This window comes from Falco cherrug, chromosome 10 (assembly GCF_023634085.1).
Source record: "Falco cherrug isolate bFalChe1 chromosome 10, bFalChe1.pri, whole genome shotgun sequence".
In the NCBI taxonomy this organism is placed as follows: domain Eukaryota; kingdom Metazoa; phylum Chordata; class Aves; order Falconiformes; family Falconidae; genus Falco; species Falco cherrug.
This window is the reverse complement of record NC_073706.1, coordinates 6,209,343-6,231,876: the sequence shown is the minus strand read 5'-3', so window position 1 is coordinate 6,231,876 and position 22,534 is coordinate 6,209,343. Positions and strand designations below refer to the sequence as shown.

The following is a 22,534-nucleotide window of genomic DNA, read 5'->3' as shown; positions in this document are numbered from 1 at the left end:
TCGGCACAGGGGCTGCCGCAGCCCCGCGGGGAGGCTGGGGACCACAGCTGCGTGTCCTGGCACCATGAGGTCTCTGGGGCTCCTCCTCGGCGCGGTGGTCCCCGAGGGAGAGGGAGCAGAGATGTCTGTGAGGGCTGCAAGTCCCCCTGACTTGGGGAGCAGAAGGAGAAGCGGAGGAGCTGTAAATGCCCTACGCGCTGGCCCCGTGCTCAGGGTACCACCCAGCATCCCGCCACAGCATCCCCGTGGATCCCAATCCTCAGGTGACCCCTCCAGTTTTGCACCGAGTGGACAAGCCCTGACTCATGGCCGGGGTATTTTGCCCCCTGTGCCTGGGCCAGGCTCTGCTCTGCCCGTGCCACCACACGCCAGCCCCCGCAGCTTGTCCCATGGCCCCTGGCCCCCATGCCACGTTTGCCCCTTGCCCGCAGGCAGCTCAGCTGTGGTTTTCCCATCACGGGCAGGCGACGGCACAAAAACCGGCAGCACCGGCGGGCTGCACAGTGGGATGCGGCTGCCCCGTCCCCCCCACGGCCGAGGGTGAACCCCAGCCCGGCAGCTGCCCCGGCCTTGACAGCGGGTGGAAATGGGAGCTCCAAAAGAGCCCAGTAAAAGCCATGTTTGAGTTTCTAGCTTGGCAGCAGTTACTATAGCTACAGCAACGGCACCTTGCAGATTGGTTTCCATAAGAGCTTGGTTACTATTTAACATCTCCACCCACATTAGCCCTGATTAAGCGAATCAATAAGATAACAGGAGAGGCAGGTTTCCTCGCCCTGCCTCTCCGTGCTCCCTCCTGCCTTCACCTAGTTCCTTAGTGAAAGACGTTTTTATTTATTTATTTAGATTTCTTTTTATTCCTCTACTTCCTCTGGTTTTCGCCCCAAGTCCCCATAGCAGTAGCCGGCGAGACATGGTCAATGTAAGCACCCAGCTAAGCGCTAAGATGGAGGCTCCATATGGTGAGTACAGCGTTTCCATCGCCCGCGCTGCCGCCCCGGCGTCGCTTACGGGAAGCGGGGCTGGGAGCGGGCAGCAGCCCCCAGCCCCACGCCCCGGCCCCACCGCGCTGCCTGGCCCCCACCGGCTCAGGCACCTGCAAAGGCTGGAGATGGAGGTGGAAAAAGGCTCCCCGATTGATTTTTATATAATATAAATACATACGTATGTATTTTCTCTCTTTCACTCTGCTTGGCTCGAAGAAGAAGGCACGTGCCCAAGGGAGCAGAGCGGTCCAACCTGCTGGCAGAGGGGCTGCTGCGGGGTCCGCAGCAGAAGTGGAAGCTGTTTAGGAAGGAGGTGACGTGGTGCCAGCCCCAACACAAAGGCTGCGGGCGGCCCGTGGCACGCCTGGGCTGCGTGGGCAGGCACAGCGGGCGCCCAGGGCTGGGGCCGGGCTGGTGTTGCGGCTGGGCAGGTTTCCCAGCAGGGAGTGCAGTGCCCGGGCGAGCCGCAGCCTCTGGTCCCCGTGGGGGCTCGCTGCTGCCCGGGGGCCCCGGTGGCAGAGAGGTGCCCGCCAGGCCTGTGCTCATGTTCCCTGCGTGGCACAGCGGGTACCAGCCCGGGGCAGCCCCACGCCACTGCTCTCCTTGGCTGTGCCAGATGCCAACTGCCAACAAACACACGTGGGCAGCAGGGGACAGGTTCCCCTGGGCTGTCATCAGCCTGCTGTTATCCTCGGGACGGGTCCGACTGTGCCCCTGCTGCAGCTTCCCTACCCAGCAAGGGGCTGGGGCTGGTTCGGTCCCGTGTGATCTGGGAACCCCAGTTCTCTGGGCATGGCGAGGGTGTCGAGTGAGGCCCCAGCAGATGAGGTCTCACAGTTATGAGGTTCTCCATCACATCCTCATGGCTCTCCATCACTTCCCCTGGTTCTCCATCACTTCCCCCGGCTCTCCATCACACCCCCTGGCTCTCCATCACACCCCGTGGCTCTCCATCATGCTACCTTGCCTCTCCTCACTGTATTTTTCATGCCTCTTCTTTACCACAACCCACTCACAAGCACGCACAGCCCCACCAGCCCGCGCTCCAGCTGCCATGTGTGCTGCAGCCAGGCCCCAGGAGGACTTGTGGTTCTCCCAAGTCACCTCCTCACACTTTGCTCATGGCCCCATTCTGGGTGGTGGTTTCTCTTGCTCCAGGCCTGCAGGCTCCTACAGGTGCCACCTCCATCCCTAACCCACCCTCGTGCCAGGCACCCATGCTGCAGTGAGGCCCCACACCTCTTTGCCCCAGCCCCCAGCACTTCAATACTCTCCAGATCACTTTAATTTCAGCTCCCATCACCAAGGCATGGCCAGACACAGGGCTCATCAGCATTTTGGTGGGTCCATCACCTATTGCAATGGAAACGTGTAGGAATTGCATAGGATCTGCAATAGCATCGCTAGGCCGAGCTGGAGCAGGGAGCTGTAGTCAAGCAGTTACAAAATGCTGTGGTTTAGCCTGTTTTTATCAGGATGCTCAATTGGATGTCCCAGGCCCGCAGGAGCTGGGGCTCAGGAGGAGCTCCCTTCACCTATGCCTCTGAGCTGCAGGAGCCGGCAGTGAGACAGCGCCTCGCATAAAGCCGGATGCATAAAAATGCCGAGATTTTGGTCTATTCAGTGCAGGTTGTGGTTTTGTGTCCATCTGGCACTGCTTGGACAATGTGCAAGGAGCTGCGCGATGCAGGCTGCTTGTGAGCGCATCAAACGAAGGCCTGATGTCTCTGAGATGTACAGAGGGTCGAATCCTGGAGCGAGGGCACCTCTGTGGGCTGGCCAGAAGAAGCGGGTGCTGAGCATCCTTCAGGCTGAAGCTCTCCATGAATCCCTGCTGCTGGTGGGAGATGGCTCCTGACCCACGAGCTCACAGGGCTGACTTGTGCTTCATTTGCAGGAGAAGGGAGGCTCAAGTGACATTCCAGTCAGCCTGGGAGACACGGCAGTGCAGGGTGGCTGGGTCTGCGTGTCCCCAAATCCAGGGTGCCTGTGTCCTGCTTTGCCCCAAGGTGCAAAGCCAGCCTCATTTCTGCAGCAAGCAACAGTCTTTGCCTCACAGATGCAACACAAGGAGCTGAACAAGCTCTTTAGTCACTTACAATTGAGTTATTCTGCCCACTTCCAGCTGGCTCTAATGCGAGCAGCCGCTCGCTGGCCCCGGCACATCGGTGACCTTACATACAGGCAGGCAAACTTTTCTGCTGTTAATTTTCTCCTGACCTTTTTTTTTAAAAAATCCTGATTTTTCCCTCATTTTTCAGCCTGAGGGTCAGCAACTGAGCCATCAGCTGAGCCAGGGCAGGCAGAGGCAGAGCTGGGCATCCCACCTGTGGCCGCTCTCCCCATCTGCTCCTGCGCTCCGGCTGGCACCCACTGCTTGCCAGCCTGCCGTGGGGCTGGGCTGCTGAGCCAGGGGCCTTGCAAGGGGGAGAGAGAAAAACAATAAGAATAAAAAAGCAAGACAGGCCTCCCAGTCCAAAGCAAGAGGAAACTCAAGAGTGTTGGCAGAAGGAGGGGAGTCCTTATAAATAAAAGGGGTGGAAAAATTATCCAAACAGAGGCAAGGAAGGGCTGGCGGGGATGGGGGACAGGGCAGCCCCTGGCTTCCGCACACCGGGGTCCACCAGATGAGCCTTCAGCCTTGGAGGGGTCATACAGCTATTTGCAGTTTCCTTTGACAGATGGAAAGATTTTCTCATTTTTCTGTCTCCCCATCCATCTCAGGGGCTTCAGTATTTCAGCATCCATTTGAAGCCAGGGATATATTCTGAGGGGGAAGCTGGGCACCGGCACTCAGCCTTGGGACAGCGAGTGGGTCTAGCCCGCTCTTTGCAGCGGTGGCATCAGTAAGAGCAGAGAGTGGGGCATCCATCCCCCTGCTGCAGTGACTGCAACCCTCCCCCATCCACCCCTGCCTCAATCTGCCACCAAGCATCCCCCCTAAACCACACGCTGGGGGCACTTACTTCCCTCCCATCAGACCTGTGCCTTGTGTAAAGGACTTGGAGGATTCCCCGCCAGATGGTGACAGAGGTGTCCTGTCCCCAGCACTCTGTGTGGGTCCCTGGGTGAGAAGGGAGGGATGCCACAGCTGCCGGAGAGCCGAGGGGCTGGGAGCACGCTCAGCATCCTCACCAGCACCCGCTGAGGATGGACTGTGAGCTGGCAAGGGCTCCTCCAGGCACTGTAGTGCTAAATTCCCACGTGGAGGCTGCAAATGGTTGTGCAGGGTAGGGGATGGAGAGGGAGCGAGGGGATGAGCCTCTCCTGGCAGTGAAGAGGCAACGGACCCCCGGCTCCACCTTTATCCTCCCGACGAGACCTGGGTGCCACTGGGGCAACCACCCTCAATCCCAGCGCAGGCAGCACTGCTCCTTCCTATTTCAGGAGCATCTCACAGAGCCAGGGATCCCTGGGGCTGGTGGTTACAGCAGGGACCAGCGCATGATCGGGGCCAGCTCAGTAAAGCAGCTTTGGAAATTAGCTGAAAAATGCAAGACGTCAGAGCTGCTCAGGCGTTTTGGTCAGATGTGGTGAATAGTTTCAGCTGAAGAACGTAAGAGGAGGCAGAATTTCTGAGTATTTTTACTTTTCACTGTGAAGCAACCATTTTTCATTGGCACATGGGTCTAATTCTTTTATAGCTTTCCACTAGATATGACCCAAACTGAGCTTTCCCCCCTTGATTTCTCCTGTCAACTGCTATTTAACTCCTCTGTTTACTCCTTGTGCTCTGTGTCCGTGGCCTGGAGGCTGTCAGGGACCAGTGGGCATTCGGACACCCAGCACAGCCCCCTTCCCTGTCCCCACTCTCACTGTCCCCGCTGCCTGCAGGGGGTGGCCCTAACACTGGTGCTGGCAGGGTCAGCACTTAGCAGGGCAAGAAATGGCTGAGCAGGGTCTTGTCACACCCAGGAATAAGCACTGGTATTTAGATGGGATGCAAAAGGGACAATCACTACTTTAGACACCTTGGCCTGATCCTGAGTGCTGTTTGCCAGTGCTTGGTGAAGGTTTCCTTCAGGAAGAGCTGGGGATGCTCCCTCCATAGCGTCAGGCTGCAGGAATGCTGCTCAGTGTCACCGGGCAGCTGCGCTTGCCCACAGGGCTGCAACTTCCATCAGGCCGGGGCAGCTGCCTCACCACGGCTGCTTATCGGGCCAGCAGCACACCCTCGTCCGGCTTCACCTGAAAATACGATGGTATTTTTATAAGGGGGAGTGAGCACAGAGGGCTGCTATCAGTGGGCAATGAGCTCCAGCTCTGGCAGGGGAGCAGCATGAGGCTGGGGAAGGTTTGAGGAGTGTCTGAGAGCTATTTTGAGCTCCGAAGAGCAGGTGTAGGTCAGCAAGGCAGACATGCTCAGTTAGTCATCTGCTGACATTTCTTAAACGGCATTAAAAAATGATGTTTATTTAAAGTGAGTGCAAAGGGGTGGTGAGTGGTGGTGGTCCCACAGACAGCAAGGTCTGGGTGATTTTCTTTCAAGACAGAAATATTTGCAGTGGGACCAGGGCCAGCAGCGAGGGACGGGGCAGTGCATAGGGCACAGCCAAGGGGTACGTTGGGCAGGGGGGACACCTGCAAGTGTCTCTGCTGGCGGGCTCGGGGTTAGAATGGGGCAAAGACTGCAAAAAAATGTCCATGACTGTTTGTGTTCAGGCTCCTTCTCTGTTTGCTTTCCTCAAATATTCAAGCAAACAAGGTTCCTGGCAGAAATGTTTGTGGAAAAGGCAAATGTTGCAGAATTTTCACAGAAGGCAAATTTCAAGGTAGTGGCTGTATCGTGAACCCAGGGGTGATGGCTCTGCTCGCCTGTGCTGGGCAGAGGCACCACATTCCCACCAGGACCTCTAAGCAAAGCCAGGTCCCAGAAGCAATTACTCCCAGAAATGGCTCCCGTCAAAGCTTCAGCCTAAGCATCAACAGAAATTACCCAGCAAATCCCTTCAGGAAACAAGTGCCTCAAAAAGTAAATCTGGGCTCTGGATGATACACCAAAGGTGTGAGAGGAGCTGCTCCATGTAAAGCAAGTGGCTATGGAAAGGCACAAGCAGCCGAGGAGGACACAGATCCTGGCTCCCAAAAGCTGAAGGGTCTGCAAGGCTGGACCAGACTTTCTATCCCAAAATGCTGCAGCCACTGGAGGGACTTCAGCTGCATCCCCATGGTACCAGCAGCCCCGGTGCCAAGGGGTGGATGGGGACCATCACTGTGGGCTCAAAGCCCTCTGAGCCCCCCGCCACCAAGGTGTCACTGTGGGCTCAGCTGGTGCTGGCATCTCCTGGTGGGAAAAAGACTGGAGGTGGGGAATGGGTGATACTGTGTGTGTCCTGCTGTGGGTCACCACGCATGCGCCATCTCCTCTGCGATGATGCTCTGGGAGCCCTGACACCTTCTCCTTCTCTGGAGATCCAAGCTGGTTTTACACTCCAATTTTCATTGCAGCCCTCCAGCCCTCTGTCCTTGCTCATCCTGCCTCAGGCTACCCAGGGCAGCACCTTCCCTGTGGCTTTGTCCATCCACCTTAAAACCCATCTGTCAGGGTGGGTGGCTCAGCTCCTGCCACCCAGCATGAGGCACCCAAACCCATCAACGTGGGACCTGCAGGCACCTTTCACCTGCCTCTGCACCAGAAACCTGTCCCAGCCATGGGTGTGTGTGAGATTTTATAGGCGATAACCCCTGGGAAAGTGGGAAACGCAAGGAGAGCTGTACACTCAGCTTCCTGGCATGGCCCAACGCACGTTAGGAGAGCCAATGTCAACAGACAGAAGACCTGAAGGAAGAAACAAAACCAAATACATAGGCACTTCTTGGAACAAGAGCTGTAAAACCTGCACAAACCTGAACAAGTGCCACAACACTCTTTTATGCAGTCAGAATCAATAGTCGAGCCCACTCAACGTGTTTGCTGACACATAAATGACAGCCACCGTGCCGCGTTTATGGCCCAGCACCGTTCACAGAGGCTGCAGGGCCTGGCTCCTCCTGCCCCACTCGGCCACTTCTCTCCCCCTCTGCTCCCAGGGGAGGCTCACCATTTTGCCACATGGTCCCCAAAGCCTTGATGCCCCATGGATGATGATGCTCCTTGATGCCCCATGATAAGAAGCTGCTGCTGTTCCTCTCCAGCGTGCCAGCCTGCCCCAGTTTCCAGCTGGCTGGGCAATCCTTCATCCCACACCATCACTGGGATGGCAGGGTCCACCCCACCACCCTGGTGAGAAGCATCAGCTCATCCTGGGAAGAGAATTCACTGCTGCTAACAGCACCCAAGGAAATTTAGCCATGGGCTGTGGGGTTGGGCAGGGTGTCAGGTTAATGGACAGGGCAACACTGGGGGGCTCAGCAGAAGGAATAAAATAACAACTGCCCCATAAAAAAAAGCCCTGTCTGTGCTGCAGGCTCCCATCCAGCAAGCTGTATGGCCTCTCGCTTGCAGCCACCACCACCCAAGAGCAGGAGCAGGTCCTGCCCCAGGGACAGGCACCCTCGGCCAGGTCAAGGTGCTCTGGCAGCGGAGAAGGCACCGATGGGTGCCTGAGGGAACCAGCCCATGCAGAGAGCCTGCCGTCAGCAGGGCAAAGGCAGCACCAGGAAATGAAGGGTGGAATGAGGAGGCAGGACGGGCAAGAAGGCAAACAGCCGGGCTTCAGATCCACAGCCCTGGCTGCTCCCCTGCCTAGGGACTGCTGCCGTCAAGGGCTAAATGGGGGTGGGATGGAGGTGGTGGCTTTGCCACCACATGGACACCCTGGTGGAAGCAGAGCCAGGTGCTGCCCATGGCCCATCCATGGGTGTGTGACGGGGGACTGCTGCTGTCTGGGAGAAATCTCTGTTGACCTGGGTGTGTTTCCCTGTTACAGGCATTAAAACCCGTGTGGAAACAGAGCGGTGAAGGGAGGTGTCATGGGGTCACACACAGTTCAAACCCAGCCCTGCCCTTGATGCTGCTCCCGGCTCCATGTGGGCATGCTGGGCTTCAGCCCCTGTTGTCAGTGCACCCCTTCCCCGGGCACGGAGCCGGAGTACGGGTCTGCTGGTCATTTCCCACCCCTGACTCATCAGGGGATTATTGTGTGTGCTCCAAATTAATTCAAATGCATCCCAGGCAGCCCTGAGTGAGAGCAGAGGCTCACGAAGATGGAATGGGAATGGTTTAGGAATGGTTTTGCTCCATTAGACTCATGCCTTCAAGGTAGCGCTTGGGGTCCGATGTCTCTGGAGGGCAGGAATGAGCTGTCTCCTCTTTAGCACAGCAAAAGCAGAGGTGGGCTTGGTGGGAGGAAATCCATCCAAGGAGGAAGGGAAGTGCAGGAAAATGAGTGTTTCAGACGGGCTTGGCCACGAGTTGGCTCTTCTGGGTGTGGACGCTGGTGAGGCCTTGCTTGCTTCTGGCCCTGGTCCTACAGCACAGGGCTGCATTGTAAAGGTGCCCAGTTCTCCTTGTCAGCATTCAATTTATTGCTCAGTGTCTGTCAAAACCCAGTGAAGTGCCACTCTAATCCCTCACCTAATTTTCCTCCTCCAGGCTAAGCAGGGCCACACATGCCAGCACACACTCCCTGCAGCGGAGAAAAATCTCGGTGCTCAGCAGCCTTCTGTGCTCCCCTCCGGACCGGGGCCAAATAAATCAACACGAGAGTGTCACAGCAGCTTCATCTCCAGAAAAAAACGCAGAGAGTTCAGCACTGTGGTGGTAGAGAGGGCTCTCTTGTAGTCTGGCAGTTGGAAATTCCCTTTTATTCCTGCTGGGCTTGCCCCGGACAGGCCATGGCACAAGACACTAGCCAAAATCTCAGACTGCCTGGGCTCCTGGATTCCCCATTGACAGCACCAACACGCACGGTTGATTAAGAAATCTCAGCCCTGAGAGTTTTCCAGGTCCCAATTTCCTTGGGAGAGGATGGGGAAAGGATGACACCAGCACAGAGCACGCAGGCGCCTGAAGAGCCGTGGGAGAGCTCTGGCAGCGATACCCCCAGGGTGTTTGGAACCACTGGAGATGCTCTCTGGGGTCTGCAGGACACAAAGTTCAGGGCTGCCCAAAGGCAGGGAGCACCACGCATGCAGCTCCTGCCTGCTCTCCTGCCTTGCCCCTGCATCTCCCAGCCCTGCGTGTTGTGGTGGTGGCTAGAGGGGGAGAAAAAGGTGGTTTCTCAAGGATATGGTGTTCTGGGTATTTATATAGAAACATTTTAAAGTGAAAGTGGTCAGACTCTCCCTGGAGAGGGATTTAGGCCCACTCCTGCTGTTAAACACACCCAGGCACATTTTCTGGAGCAGCCTCCAGAGGTGCATGTGTGGTTGGGCACCCCCTGCCCCACAGAAACCCAGGCAGGCTAGAGGCCAGGGTGAGGGCACCTTGGAAAGGTGGCCCAGAAAGCAGTGGGCATTGCTGTGGGCACCAGCAGTAGAGCACAGACCTGGAGCCACCTTATAATTCCCCTCCGGGTAGTGGCCAGAACCCTTTAAAACCTGCAACTCTGCAGCACAAACTCCTGCTCCCCATCAAATCTCATTGTGACCAGCATTAAGGGATTAGCCGGTCCCTGCCACCGCACCGCAGCCAGCTCCCGGGCATGGCTCGTGCCCTGCTGCCCGTGGGGGGCTTGTTGGCTGGACGGCCCCATCCAAGGGCCAGACTCCCCTAGCTCTGCCCGCAGAGCTGAGCGCCCCTGGAAGATGAATGGCAGCAGATACGACCTGCTCCAGGAAACACCAGGTACCCCCCGTGCTCCCCCTGGCACTCGCAGCAGGGAGAGAAGTAGCTGCATAGCCAGCCCTGCGGAGTTGATGTGAGTGAAGGGCACTGGCAACCCCCAGGGTCTCCAGCGGGGTTTCAGAGCAGCCAAAATCTGCTCTTCCCCCACATACCTATTGCTAGTCCCCCTCTGAGGGTCCTCCCATGTCTCTGGTTTCTGTTTTGCTGCGTGCGGAGTGAACATGCCAGGTTTGTGGGTAGCAATGGCTGATGTCCCCAAGCTCGGTTCCGAGGGTCTCGAGAGGGACACTCCAGTGCGGGTGGCATGGGGGAGTGGGTGTTGTGACTCCTGGGGGAAGAGGTGGTGGAGCCAGGCTGGCGTCCCACGGACACCCTGGTGACTGCCTGTGCCATTTGGGAAATGAACTGATCATTCTCAGCCCAGATCCCACTGTCTGGCATTACTGCCCCGTGGTGCAGCCTCAGCAGGCCCAGGGACGGATCCTGCCGGCTTGCAGGACAACCTCTGGTCCTGCCCTGTTTGCTGCCTGCTCCTTACCCAAAGAGGTCTGCAGCAGGACTTACCCAGCCCTCATAATGAAAGCTTGAAAGGAACTGAGAGAAGAAGTTTCAATGCAAACCTTATCGGTTGTACAGAGCTCTTACTAGAAAGGTTTTTTGGGTCCCCCTCCACGGCCGCCTCCAGTGCACATCCCCCACCAGCTGGCTCTGTGCTCAGCCCCTCGGCCCCAGCACCCCAGGGACCTCAGCGTGGAGGCGAGGCAGCGAGGAGCCTGACTGGGCTCAGGGTGCTCAGGGGGGTCTGCAGGCACTCGGACGTGTTTGGTGCATCCTGAGCCCTGGACTGCTTTGCCCCGCAGAGCCTCGCCCACAAAACACCCCAACAGCCCCCGCTCGACCCTGGGGCACAGCAAAATTCTTGGGGCTCCTCTTGCTTGAGCAATTCCCCTGAAGCAGGGCTTGCACTGGCAGTGGGGTTTATGCCTCCTGGGGCAGCCTGCACCCTGAGCCACTATCCTGCGGGATGAGCTCCCCATGCCAGCGCTGCATGGGCAGCCACACACTGGAAGCTGCTCCCAGCAAATACCTGCGCTCTTTATCAGCCAGAGATTAATTTAGAATAGTTCATGGCTTCGGCGTCCCATGACACGTTTACTAGAAATGGTTCATTTCCTCAAGTGATGTAGTTTATGGTCATAATATATTTTAATATCTTTATGATACAAGAGGCCAACGGCACTGGGCTTTGCAGGAATGTTAAGGGACAAATAGTGCTATCCTGTCTTGGAGACATAGGTCAAATACTCAAAGGCTAGTTAGCAGTTTGCTGTGTTGTTTGTTAGCCAGGAGCCAGGCAGTTGGCACTGCAGTGTCCTGGCCATGGGTTTATGGGACTGTGGAGACGTGTGATTTCCATCCCCACCCCCCCTTGCTGTCCCCCATGCAACAAACCTTGCGCGTAGAAAGCTCCGATGTTCCCATCCCTTGCTTTCTGCTGTGTTTTTTTTGTTTCTGTGTCAGTAGACAGGATCGTTGTGTTGTGCAGAACGCTATGGTAGCCACCGGCTGCAGGAGTGCGGATCTGCTGTGGACATGGAGCTCCTGAATACTGTTTTGCTCCCACTTACCCCTCTGGCACTTGCTGTGCTCTGGCAGTTGAGGACGCTGGGGACCAGACAGCCTATTCAGGCACACTCCTGCAGGAGAAAAAATATTTTGCACTAGCTTGTTCCTTTCTGACTCCAGAAACCAGAATCTTTCAAATTTTAACTTACCACCCTTTTTTTTTCTTTTTTTCCCATGCCCAGACTACCTTCCCCAGTTCAGACCTGACCAGTGCTCCCACCTATGGCAGCTTTCTGCCTTCTTCATGTGGCCTCCCATCAGACACTCATGTGACCCTTTCCTGAGATGCTCCCCCGGCGTTCAGCTCCCCAGCTGGGGCTGACTTTTCCAGCCAGCCCGGGGCAGGAGGAAGGCAGTTGGAGCAGCCCATGGCTGTTGGATTCAGGAAGATGCTTTTTGCCCTTGATGAGCCCTTGACTTGCCCTCCTCTGGGGACAAGAGCTCAGACTGTCCCCCTGCTGCCCTTGCCCCACTGCCATTCTCCCTCCACACCCCAGCAGCTTTGCAGTCTTTTGCCTTCATTTCTAGTGAGGGCTGATCCTGAGAGCCCCAGCCCTGAGTGGAGGTCATTTCCAGACATGGCTTGCTGATGCATTCACCTTCCCAAAAAAGATAAATTTAAAAAAAACACTTTGTAACCTGTGTTGATTTTGGCTGTTCTCCTCCACCTATTGCTCCACAAGCTGGAATGATTCAGGGGCTGTTTTGTGTGCGTGTAATGAACGTATCAAGCCAGTGAAACTTAAAAGCCCTGAGAACAGCTACTAGAGGTGAAGGCAGAGGCTCATTTGCCTGCCAGACTGTGAGCTCAGCAGGGATCTTTTCCCTGGGAAGCTGCTAGATTACCTTAGTTCCAAAGGGATCATATCCACCTGCTAAATAAGTTCTCTCTGGGTCCAGACATGGGCTGCTGAGATCCCTGCCATACTAAATGCATGAGCTGGTGCGGCACAGAAAGCAATAGGTGCTCGTTGCTGGCAGCACACCCTCTCTCCGGCAATGCTGCTTCCCCGTGGCTTCTGCTCCCCCATTTAAATGGGGCTTAAACTGCTGGATTCGAGCCAAGTATCTGCCAGCGTAGACAGTGCATCTGGGACAGCATGTGGCAAAGTCAGAGCTTTCTGGATTTCCTCCCAAATAGGCAGAAGAGTGCTTTGCTGGAAAGGTCTCTGCTGGGTTCGGGTTTGGGTGGAGTGCAATGGTCACAGTGGGGGGATTTAGATGGAGTAAGTGGGATCAACGGTGGGAGCTGTAGCTTGGGCCAAGTTGCAGCCCATGGTGTAATGGAAGAAGGTGAATATAACAATTCTTCCTCACTTCGTCGTGGGCCCATTGGGTGATTTTGCATAAAAACACAGCAGCCAGATTTCCAGAGTCACAAGTGCTGACTTGCAGGTCCCAGAGGACAGATGCTGGTTTTGAGGGCTGCAATGCAGGCAGAGTGATTGCAAATACACACCAGCAAAGGCACTGCATTTTCGAGCACAACTGCCCTTCTGAGAACAGCTCAAACTTACTGTCCTTGCAGAACAACAGCTCCCAAGAGCACTAATAATTACTTCCTCAAGTGTTCAGACCCTTTGTTAGACAGGATAATAAACCCCTTTCTGGTCCTGGGATGAAAGGTACACACAGTGTTATCACTAAAGCAGTATATGTTGAAATGGTCTGTCTGTCCCCACATTTGCAGTTCTTCCCCTACCACTTTTGCACAGCAGTTACTTATTTTAGCTCCAATAATTGCCTCCAGATCCAACGTCCACCCCAGCTTTGGCTGACATGCATATGTTGCTTTTGGAGAGAAGTTCAAGCGGAGTCTGCTACCTCCTTTGAAGCGTCTCTTCCCAATGTCCAGTAACTGCCTTGATTCTCCATACAGTGATTTTATGGCCTGGGGGCCTCGACAGATCCAGTTGGTTTGGCCACTTTTTGATAACTTTGGCATTGGTGAGGAATAGCCTGGGGTTTGCATGAAGCTGCCTCTGTCACCCTGAGCTGTGCTGGGGAGCCCAGGATGCCACTGCATGTCACAGGGTCACCAGTGATAGTGTGTCCAGGGTCTGCTCAGGCATTGCCTGTCCTGGGCATCGCCCCCAGCTCCAAACAGCATCTGTCCCAACCACAGCAACAGGTGCTTCAGCACTGGGGAAAATAAATCACCAAGAGTGATTTGTTGTTGAACAGGACGATAAAATGCCTGCATCTTCCCCCAGGCATGGGTCTGGCACGTGGCTGTGGTCACTTCTTGCCTCTTGTGGCTGGATTTTTCTGATCCACCTCCCTGAATAGAGGTGGTGGATCTTTCTGGTTCACCTCCATGAACTGTTTTGACAGGGCAGGGATATGCTGTGTGTGGCTGGCAAGGGGCAAACAGATCCTAAACAACTTCTTGTTTTCTTGGAGACTCCTTGCTGCTGCTGGGGACATTCTGGGGACAGACGTGGGAGCAGATCCCCATTTGTGTGTCCACCACATCGTCGCCTGGAGCCACCACTTGAACCAGGGGCTTGTTTCAGCTGTATTGACCTGCAGTCCCCCAGCCTCCGCCAAATTCCTTGGAGCTGCTTATTAACGCACTGACAACTCTGCTCCAGAGTCGTGGCATGCTGAGGTAGAAGGCAGAAGGATTTGACAGTGTGGCCTAAATATTCCTGTTTACAAAAAGTCTGACAAAACACAAGCCCTTGGCTTTATCTTTCCCATTTGGAAATAGTCACAGAGCAAATATACTTAAGGCATGAAGGGAGGGGGGTTTATACTGACTTTAGAAAAAGCTGTTCTTTAAAAACAGGAAAAAAGCTCATCCTCAAGCTGTGCAGACTGGCTGCTAGACCCAAAAGTCCTGTGTAGAGGCTTAAAGCCTGCCTGCTAATCTGTAGCAGTTCGGTGTGAGCCAGTCATGCAGTAAACTGCTCTCTGTTAATTTTTTAATGCAGACTAAACAGGTCAAGAAATGATTAGCATGAGAATAAGTTGAGCTTAATCGGGAGAATCAGAAAAGATGAGAGGGAAGAAGCAAATTGGAGTTATCAGTTAACCATACAGAGTGGCTCTGCTTCCATAAGCTCATGTTCCCTCTTGTTTTCCATCCCCTCTGAAGCTGCCTTTTTTTCCCCACTTCCCTAATTTAAATGACGAGCTAAAATTGCTGGTATAAGCACAATGGAAGGTCCTGTCTCTCCTTCTCATTTTCTATCTGCAATGGCTGCCCAAATGAATTGCAGGTGATAAGGCTCCTACCTGGTTATTCTGGATGGTCCTTCCCATTCCATGAGGAGAAAGGGAGATGCTGACTTTTAGGCTGAAACAAGCAAAATCCGCTTTCTGTATGAGTATGAGTGCTCTGCTCTGGTGCAAAAGTTTCGGTGCAATACGGCAAACCCAGGGACTGAGCGGAGGCATCCATGGGCAAGGGGAAGAGCAGCCCTCAGGACTGCTTTAAGTGGAGTTTGGTCAGTGGTCGGAGATCTATATTCTCAGATAGGCAGGACTTTGTCCACAAACTGGAATTTGAAATTTCAAAGGGGAAAAAAAAACCCAGGCAGAAGGGACCTTTGCATGTGTGGAGATGACTACCCTGGCGACGTTCCCCTGGGACTTTTGTTCTTTGTCTTGTAATTGGGCTTCGTGCTTCCCCAGCAGCTCGCTCAGTGAAAACAGTGGTGGGCTGAGCAGAGGCCCTAGCTTTGCTCGGGGATTTCCTGCTCTGGAGAGGTTTCAGACCTGAGCCCATCTCTGCTTCACTTGCATGCCAAGAAAAAGCCAGTCCAGCCCCACAGTGGCTTTGAAGCTGCGAGTGACATGGGAGTTGGGGCTGCAAGGGGCAGCAGTGGCATCGCTGATGTAAGATGAGGTTGGTCCTGCTGGCTCTGGGCACAGGCATTTCTGCTGGAGATTTCTTGAGAGTACAGAGCTGGGAGAGAGAAAAGCAAAGGGCAGGAGCGCCTCGGGCTTCTGGCCACAATCTGATCACTGTCCATGCTCAGCAAGTTTGTGGGCGGCCCCAGACTGGGGGGTCTGGTTGATACACTGGAGGCAGGGCTGCTGTCCCACAGCAGGCTGGAGAAATGGGCCAGCAGGAACCGCAGGAGCGTAACCCACACAGGGGCATTGAGAAGATGTGACCAAGCTCCTCAGAGGGTGCATGGCAGGAGGAGATCAACAGGCATAAAAACTGGAGAGACGTTCAGACGGTGTCTAAGGAGAAAGTGACTCACCATGAGGACAGTCAAGCACCAGTCGCCTAGAGAAGTTGTGGTGCCCATCCTGTTCAAGACCCAAGTAACCCACGCTGCTCTCTCAGCTGGCTCTGCTTCCCGAAGCACGAAGTTGGAGCAGAGACCCTGAGGTCCCTTTCAACCTCAGTTATCCTTTGATCCTATGACACCGTGTTCAAGAAGGGCAGGAGGAACCCCATGAGAGGAGCCTGCTCACCCACTTGACATGAAGAGCTTGCAAGCATGGTGACTGATAGCATCCTTATCATAAATGCTCTATTAAATACCCTTTTCCTGATCCTCATATACTGAGAAGCATAGATCTTATTTTCAGGCTTTTCACCCTTCTGCTTTGGGTGCATTTGCCAGTCAGGGATATATCGATAAGGGAGAATTAGTGTCATAATATGCCAGCGTGGGAAAGGATTTACTGCTCAAATAGATAAAAACTAAGTAACTGCTTGGTGCGGAACACTTCATGTCCTGGAGCTGCCATGGTTTCCTTTGCAGCCATCTCCTGGCGTAGGAGATGTGGGTGAAGGGCACAGAAAATGGGGACAGGAGGAGAGAAGAGAGGGCCTGATAGCTGAACTTCCCCTGAGCACCTGGTCTAGGAACAGCTTTTGCCTGCCAGCGGGGGTTTGCCAGCTACAAGTTGTTTCTGTCTGGAATAAAAATGACAGAACATCTTCTGTAGGACAGAAATGTTTGAATCAGCTGCACAACCAGCTGCTGACTTGAACATCTTCAACCTCAAACAGCTGCAGGGCTGTGGTGTCCTGTTGGGTAGTCCAAGCCATGACTACATTGGCAAGTTGTCCCAAACCCTACCACGCAGGGATGTTGGGGACACAAGGACTCCCCAGGCAGAACACCCCTGGGGACACATCATCTCCCACAGCAGACTGCGCCCAGGAAACAGCTGATGTGTTTCCATCACAAACCCATCTCCGGGGCAAAGGAAACACAGTGTCCTTGGCCGGTTTGGTCCTCGACCTCCACACCAAGACAAGGGATTTGGGAGGGGGCACTGGTGACTGACAGAGGACACCAGTAGTGAGAAAACAACAGTCAACACAACCCCGGGCGGAAAGCACCACGTCCCATCGACAGTCCCAGCCTCGTGAGCCACCTAATGCTCTCCAAACTTCCCCACTCCTTATCTGCTGCTCTCCCGCACACGCTGCCTCTCCAGTTTCTATTCCTGGCCCTTTTAATCCTTCCTGCCCAGGAAGCCAACAGCCTTTGCAGCCTGCCTTGCTCAGCAGGCTATTTAAGCAAAAGGTTTGTTTTGCTGAGCGGAGCAAAACGGGCCATGCTTTTACGATATTTTACTAGACGCTGTGGCAAATCCTGCACATATTTGACATAGTGTCTGTAGCATTTATCTAATCAAAGGGATCATTGTGGCCCAGCCAGGATTGGGAAGGAGGTCCCTGGGACGAGGCCACAGAGGGGGCTATGCTCTACCTTAGCATCCCCATCCCAGTGTGCACACTGTAAAAACAATTTTTAGCTCACGACTGCTCCTGCTGAAGGGAAGAGCCACCGGCACGTGAGTGCAGAGAGCTCTGGCCAGTCTCTCAGGAGCACAAACCGGACGACTGTTTTCCCTGCAGCAAAGGATCATTTAGCACCAGTCCCAAGTGAGAAAGCAGGGGCTCTCCCATCTGCTCAGCTTCGCTCCTGCAGACCTGTAGCCTTAAAGTAGAAGAGCTGTTTGGAAGTGCTACATAGGTCATAGCTTTGGGGGGCAAGGGCTGCTTGAACAATCTCTTGTGCTCCTAAAACACGAATAGCAAATTGTTGCTAGCACCACTGCCCAAAGGCATGTGCTATTGTGGAGCCAGAGACCTTGGTGTCATGTTGTGGCAGCGATGTCACTGTGGCCAGGGTGGCTTGGGGCACCATCAGGGCCAGGGCTGCACTGGGGTGCCTGGCAAGCACAAGTACAAGCCAGCTGGGAGCCCAAATCTTCAGTATGTTGACTCAGTTACCTGCTGCCGGTTGCAAAATCATGGGATGTTCTCAATGCAGAGTGAGCTGATATTGAACTATTAATTGCTGGTTCTCCTGTGCCATGCAGATGCCATTCAGCAGTCGGTTAGATTCCCATTCATTGATCTTACAATTACACTGAAACAGCTCAGTCCTGTCTAAAGCAGAGGAGTGATGTGCCCAGGGGCAGCTGGGCAGGAGAGCACCCAGGTTAGCAAGCAGCAGAGCACAGGCACCTCTGCTGCTTGCTCCAGTCCCACCTGCTTGGCACCAGCATGGTCAGACCCAAGGTCTGGGTGAGGTGGCAGGACCACTGCTGGTGCCGGTGGCAGAGACCTAGTGACAGCTGCATCCACCGAAGGAAAAATCCCGCTGCAGAGTAAAGCCCTGCTGTGTTCTAAAATGCCTGTTGAAAATTCTAAGCCATGTCAGTGAAAACCCAAGGCTAGGGGGTCCTGTTGAAAATTCTAAGCCATGTCAGTGAAAACCCAAGGCTAGGGGGTGTCTGGCACAGGGTGGTTCCAGTGGTGGGACAGGAGCAGCCCCGGTGATGCCCAGGACACCCATGTCACCCTCCAGCCCCACTCACCATTTGACCGCGGCGGCAAAGTGGGATCTGTTTATAGGGCATCCAGCCCCTGTAAAACTTGGTTTATAGGGAAGTAAAAGGAGTCATACGTCGTTACTTTGCATAGCAATGTGTAAATTGCCAGGCAGGCACTGACCTTCCCTGACAGGGAGGGAGAGAAAAGGAGAGGGGGTAGGAGGGATGGAGGGAGCAAAAGAATGGGAAAATGGGAGTGAAGGCAACCAGGAGTGGAGAGGGGAAGGCAACACCAGAAGTGAAGAGCACCCTTGTTCTCCCAGCAGGGTTTTGTCCAAGTTTTCCACCCCAGGTACAATTAGGACCAACACCCACACCTCAGCATCAAGGTCAATAGCCCAGGAAGGTGTTCCCTCATCAGTGAGTGCCTGCTCCCGTGGTCCTGCCTGCACCCAGGAGCTGGGATCGACAAAGCACTTTGAGATTCAATAACAAACAGTCAACAAGAATGACTGCTGCTCCACCAAAAAAAAACAGCTTAGCAGCATTCGGCAGTGGGTGAGATGATTAAAGATTAACCCCCTGCCTCCTGCCTCCACCCCTCTGGGGAGTATAGGCCTTGAAGCTCAGCAAATCCTTTCAGAGAAATATTTGAAATAAAAGACAACAGATAGGGGACGCAGCGAAGGCAGAGGGAGGCAGAAGGGCCAATAGCCTCAGACAAGGGAATCGGTACAATCTGGCTCGTGTTTGCTGATGATAATGCGCCTTTCCAAAGCCCTAATAGACATGGAGATGGCAGATTATAGCGCAGCACTGGACCCGGCATATACCACTCTGGAGTTTGAGAACATGCAGGTGCTGGCGATGGGCAACGGTAAGTCCCCTTCGTCTTCTCCCCTCCGCTGTGGTGGGATGAGCTGAGGGCTGCCGGAGGAGCAGTCCCTGGGGCAGCCGCCGAAATGCTCCTGGGGAGGGCTGGGGCATGGCAGGGGTGTCAGCAGGGGACTCCCAGCAGCTTGCTGGGGGGTTTCTGCTTCCCCCAGCGAAAAGTAGAGGTGGTGGAATATTGCTGTGCTCGGTGCAGGCAGGATAGTGCCCTGCAGCCCAGATATCTTGGGGACAGGCACACGCTAGGAGCTGGGTGCAATGAGAGGTCCCCACCAGAATTCAGCCCAGGGACCGGGGCTGGGGCTGAGCACAGGGAGGCATCTCACATCCCCCAGACCCCAAACAAGAGAAAAGACTAGCCAAAAGTTTCCAAGTGAAATGCTGCTGATGGCTCACCAAACAGACAATCGAGCCTGTGGCAGCTGGAGTTCGGTTTTCCTGGAGCAGAAAGCCATGTAGCACCTGGCAAGGGTGGAAACCACTACAAAAAAGCGATTCAGGCACTGCCCCCGCCGCTGTCCCGAGACCACAACCCTTTCCTGTGCAGTGCTGGGGTGTGGGGTGGCATCCCCTTCCCTGGGAGCATGGTGGAGCCCAGAGGCTCAGCCCCCAGGACAAGGGGCAAGGGGACCTGGCAAGGACAGGCGAGTGTTCCCATCCCCTCAGGAACTTAACCCACCAGGATTCACAACACCGGCCCACCAATTTGGGGGCCAACAAGTCCTGGTGATTAAATGCTCAGAGATAACAGGACATTCCTCTCCATGTTCCCCCTGAAGTCTCTCTAAATAAGAGGTTAATGACTAAACTAAAGGACACCGCAGAAGGCGACCCCCGAGCCCTTTCCTCCTGCCTGCTGCGTCACTGAGTCTGCTGGGGCACCCCTGACGCAGGACGGCTGTGCTGGTGGGCTCTCGCCTCAGCCTGTGTGCGTCTTCCCCAGGTTATGGCTCTGCTCCATCATGGATGTGACACTGTGGTGCCAAAGGGGCTCTGCTGTGCAATAACCCCCCGCTGTCCTGGGTCTTAGTCCCTTCTCTGCTCCTGGGGGCTGCTCTGACCCACCCAGGGGTCTTGGTGCAGAAAGCAGCCCCTTTCGGCTCTGCCGATGTCTATCTGGACCCTCCGAGACAAGCCCAGGTCTTGCTCCCTCCCCATGCCCCTCTCCCACTCAGTATGCAGAAGCTTCTGCCCAGGGGGCTGTGACTCAGCCCCCCAGGACCGAGGGCTCCACAGGGCAGAGGGCACGATAATTTTATATGACGAGATCAGACACAATATGAAATACGCCATAAGGGTGGATGAGTCAGCTGGGTCAGGCAGCACCAACACCTCTCCTCCTCCTCTGCCCAGCTTCAGACCAGGGGCAGGTCTCCCGCCCAGGGCTGCTTCGGCTCTCCAGCAACTGCCTGTGCCTCTGCCTGCAAAACCTCCACCTCCTTTTCTGGCTGAGGACTGCAGGAGAGCTCGGCCCCTGCCCTGCACAGCTCTGCAGCTCCAGCCCAGAGGCAGCTGCTCAGCAGTGACGATTTGCCACCGTCACAGACCAAATACATCCCATGTTCAGACAGGCTCGGGAGCCTCTTGAGGAGCTCCTGTCCTAACACAAGTCTCAGCGTCAAGGTCTCAACGTCACGTTTTTAGTTTCCTCCATTTACCTTAACTCTAAATCAACCCCATTAAACCCACTTCACTGCAGCAGCCAGAAGCCCGTATTTCTGGCACTACCAAAAAAACAGTTGGAAAATTATCCATTAGGCAATAATTTCATTGTTGGCTGCTTATTAGTCTAAGATGTTGTAATTTCTTTGATAATGGTGCCAGTTTTTCCTGTTCTATGCTCATCTGATTACAGCATGACATACTGCTATAAAGGGATTTATCTGGGCTGTCACAGATACACAAGTAATGTGATTATAGGCAGATCAGCCCTTTGTCTCTCATCTAAGTCCTATGTTTAGCTGAAACTGGAAATCTAACTTTCCTTCTGGAATGACCTTCATCCAGCTGAGCCCTCGGGATGCGTTGGAAGGGAGGATGTTTTCAGAGGCAAGCTGCTTGTAGATACAAGAGACAGCCCAAACAGGCCTGGGAGGAGCTCAGGGCTTTAGGAATGGAGAGAGGAGCTTTGCCCAGGCAGTGCTGCGTGCACGGAAGTGCGGCTGTGTGACAGGGCATGCCAGGCAGGGATGCAGAGAGGCAGCAAACTGACTCAGGAAGAAACATAGGAGGGACACAAGGAATTAGACAGAAAGCAGGCAGCAAAATGTAAGCTGTTGCCAGAGCCAGCAAAAGGACTAGCTCACTGCTGGATCCATACCAGTTACTCCTGCCGAGGGATGGCACGAGTAGGCTGTGCAGTGCCTGCTGCAACACCCCTTCCTGTGCAAAATAAAAGCCAAAACTGTAGCCCTGCCCCAGGCAGCATTGCCTTAGCCACCCCCAGCACCCATGCTCCAGCTACCAAAAGGAGCCCTGCTGGGACCAGCCTTTTTATAGCACCCAGCTCCCTTTCTGCTGGGTGCCAAGTGGGAGCAGCTGTGACCATCCCAGGGAGAGTTAACCGTGTCCCTGCCAAACCCAGAGACCAGGCACCAATAAACTCAAGTATTAAAATCTCAGCCAGTTTCTATGGCTTTGCAGATCCTGGGTATCATTTGCAACCAGGATTTCCACTGAGGCAGGGGAACATGCCTGTGCTGATACAGGAAAATGTACATGGGAGGGGACAATTAGATTAACTGAATTAAGGGCTGATCCCTTCAGCCTTGAGGTTTGTTTGGCTTGCTGGAGGGGTTTTAGTGTAGGCCTTGTATCGTTTTGAGCCTTTCAGATCTCCTTTCTTATAGAGGCTGCTGCAATTCCCCATGCTCCCAAAAGATCCTTGCAATTGCCAGCCCCGCTCAGTCTGTAAGGCCTGTAAAACACATCAATCTCAGCTGTGGTGGTACCAGACTCCGGAAGATACCCAGCATACATCCTCCTCCATGCTATAGCACCCCCCTTTCTGAGTTAGCTTGATCAGTCCTTCCTTGCATGGGTAGTGTTTGCCCACACGAGTTTTCCAGCTGACGTCATTTGAGTTTGTTACATGCCTGAAGTCTTGTTCTCCTGAAGAACCACCATGCAGGCTGGAGCTCTGTGCCTGGCAGAAAGGCTCTCCAGCAAAGGGAGCCAGTCACTTCATTTCTCTAATAGTATCTGCTCAGGGGTGTCTCGGGCTCTTTCAGTGCTATAACACAAACACCTCTCTAATAAATCAGCCCGTCACCCTGAGCTATAATACCTCAGCTTTAACTTTGGACCAGCGTTATCTCTGGCCACACTACTGCAGCCCCAAGTGTCTGCAAATCCCTGAGAAATTTTGGCTCTGCTCTGCGACTTCCACTTTGTCTGAGGCATCACTGGAGTCAGGCCTTTGGGAAGAGCTGTCTCACCCTGGCACACAGGGAGCTTTTGCACACTCAAAATGCATTGACTTAAGACATTCATAGCACCCACCACTTCTTACGCACCTTTCTGACTGGCCCCTGCTTCACAGCCT

The 22,534-nt window shown here is 54.4% G+C and overlaps 1 protein-coding gene and 1 long non-coding RNA gene across 3 annotated transcripts in view; one reads left to right on the top strand and one right to left on the bottom strand.

Annotated features, from left to right (window-relative positions):
- Positions 1-412: 412 nt before the first annotated feature.
- The window catches only part of HNF4A (hepatocyte nuclear factor 4 alpha), a 37,960-nt gene continuing 15,838 nt past the window's right edge, over positions 413-22,534 (top strand). Inside the window, exon 1 of one of the 2 annotated variants that reach the window (XM_027805166.2) lies at positions 413-962. In XM_027805166.2, the coding sequence (XP_027660967.1) occupies positions 914-962 (49 nt within the window). In that variant the 5' untranslated portion in view covers positions 413-913. Of the gene's footprint in view, positions 963-18,730; positions 18,977-22,534 lie in introns of those variants that run through there. The other variant, XM_005439006.3, reaches the window with a different exon arrangement.
- Positions 4,559-16,319, bottom strand: LOC114015795 (uncharacterized). Its single transcript, XR_008734191.1, has 2 exons — positions 14,581-16,319; positions 4,559-11,411 (listed from the first exon to the last, which is right to left on the bottom strand). It is a non-coding gene; the product is annotated as an uncharacterized LOC114015795 (long non-coding RNA).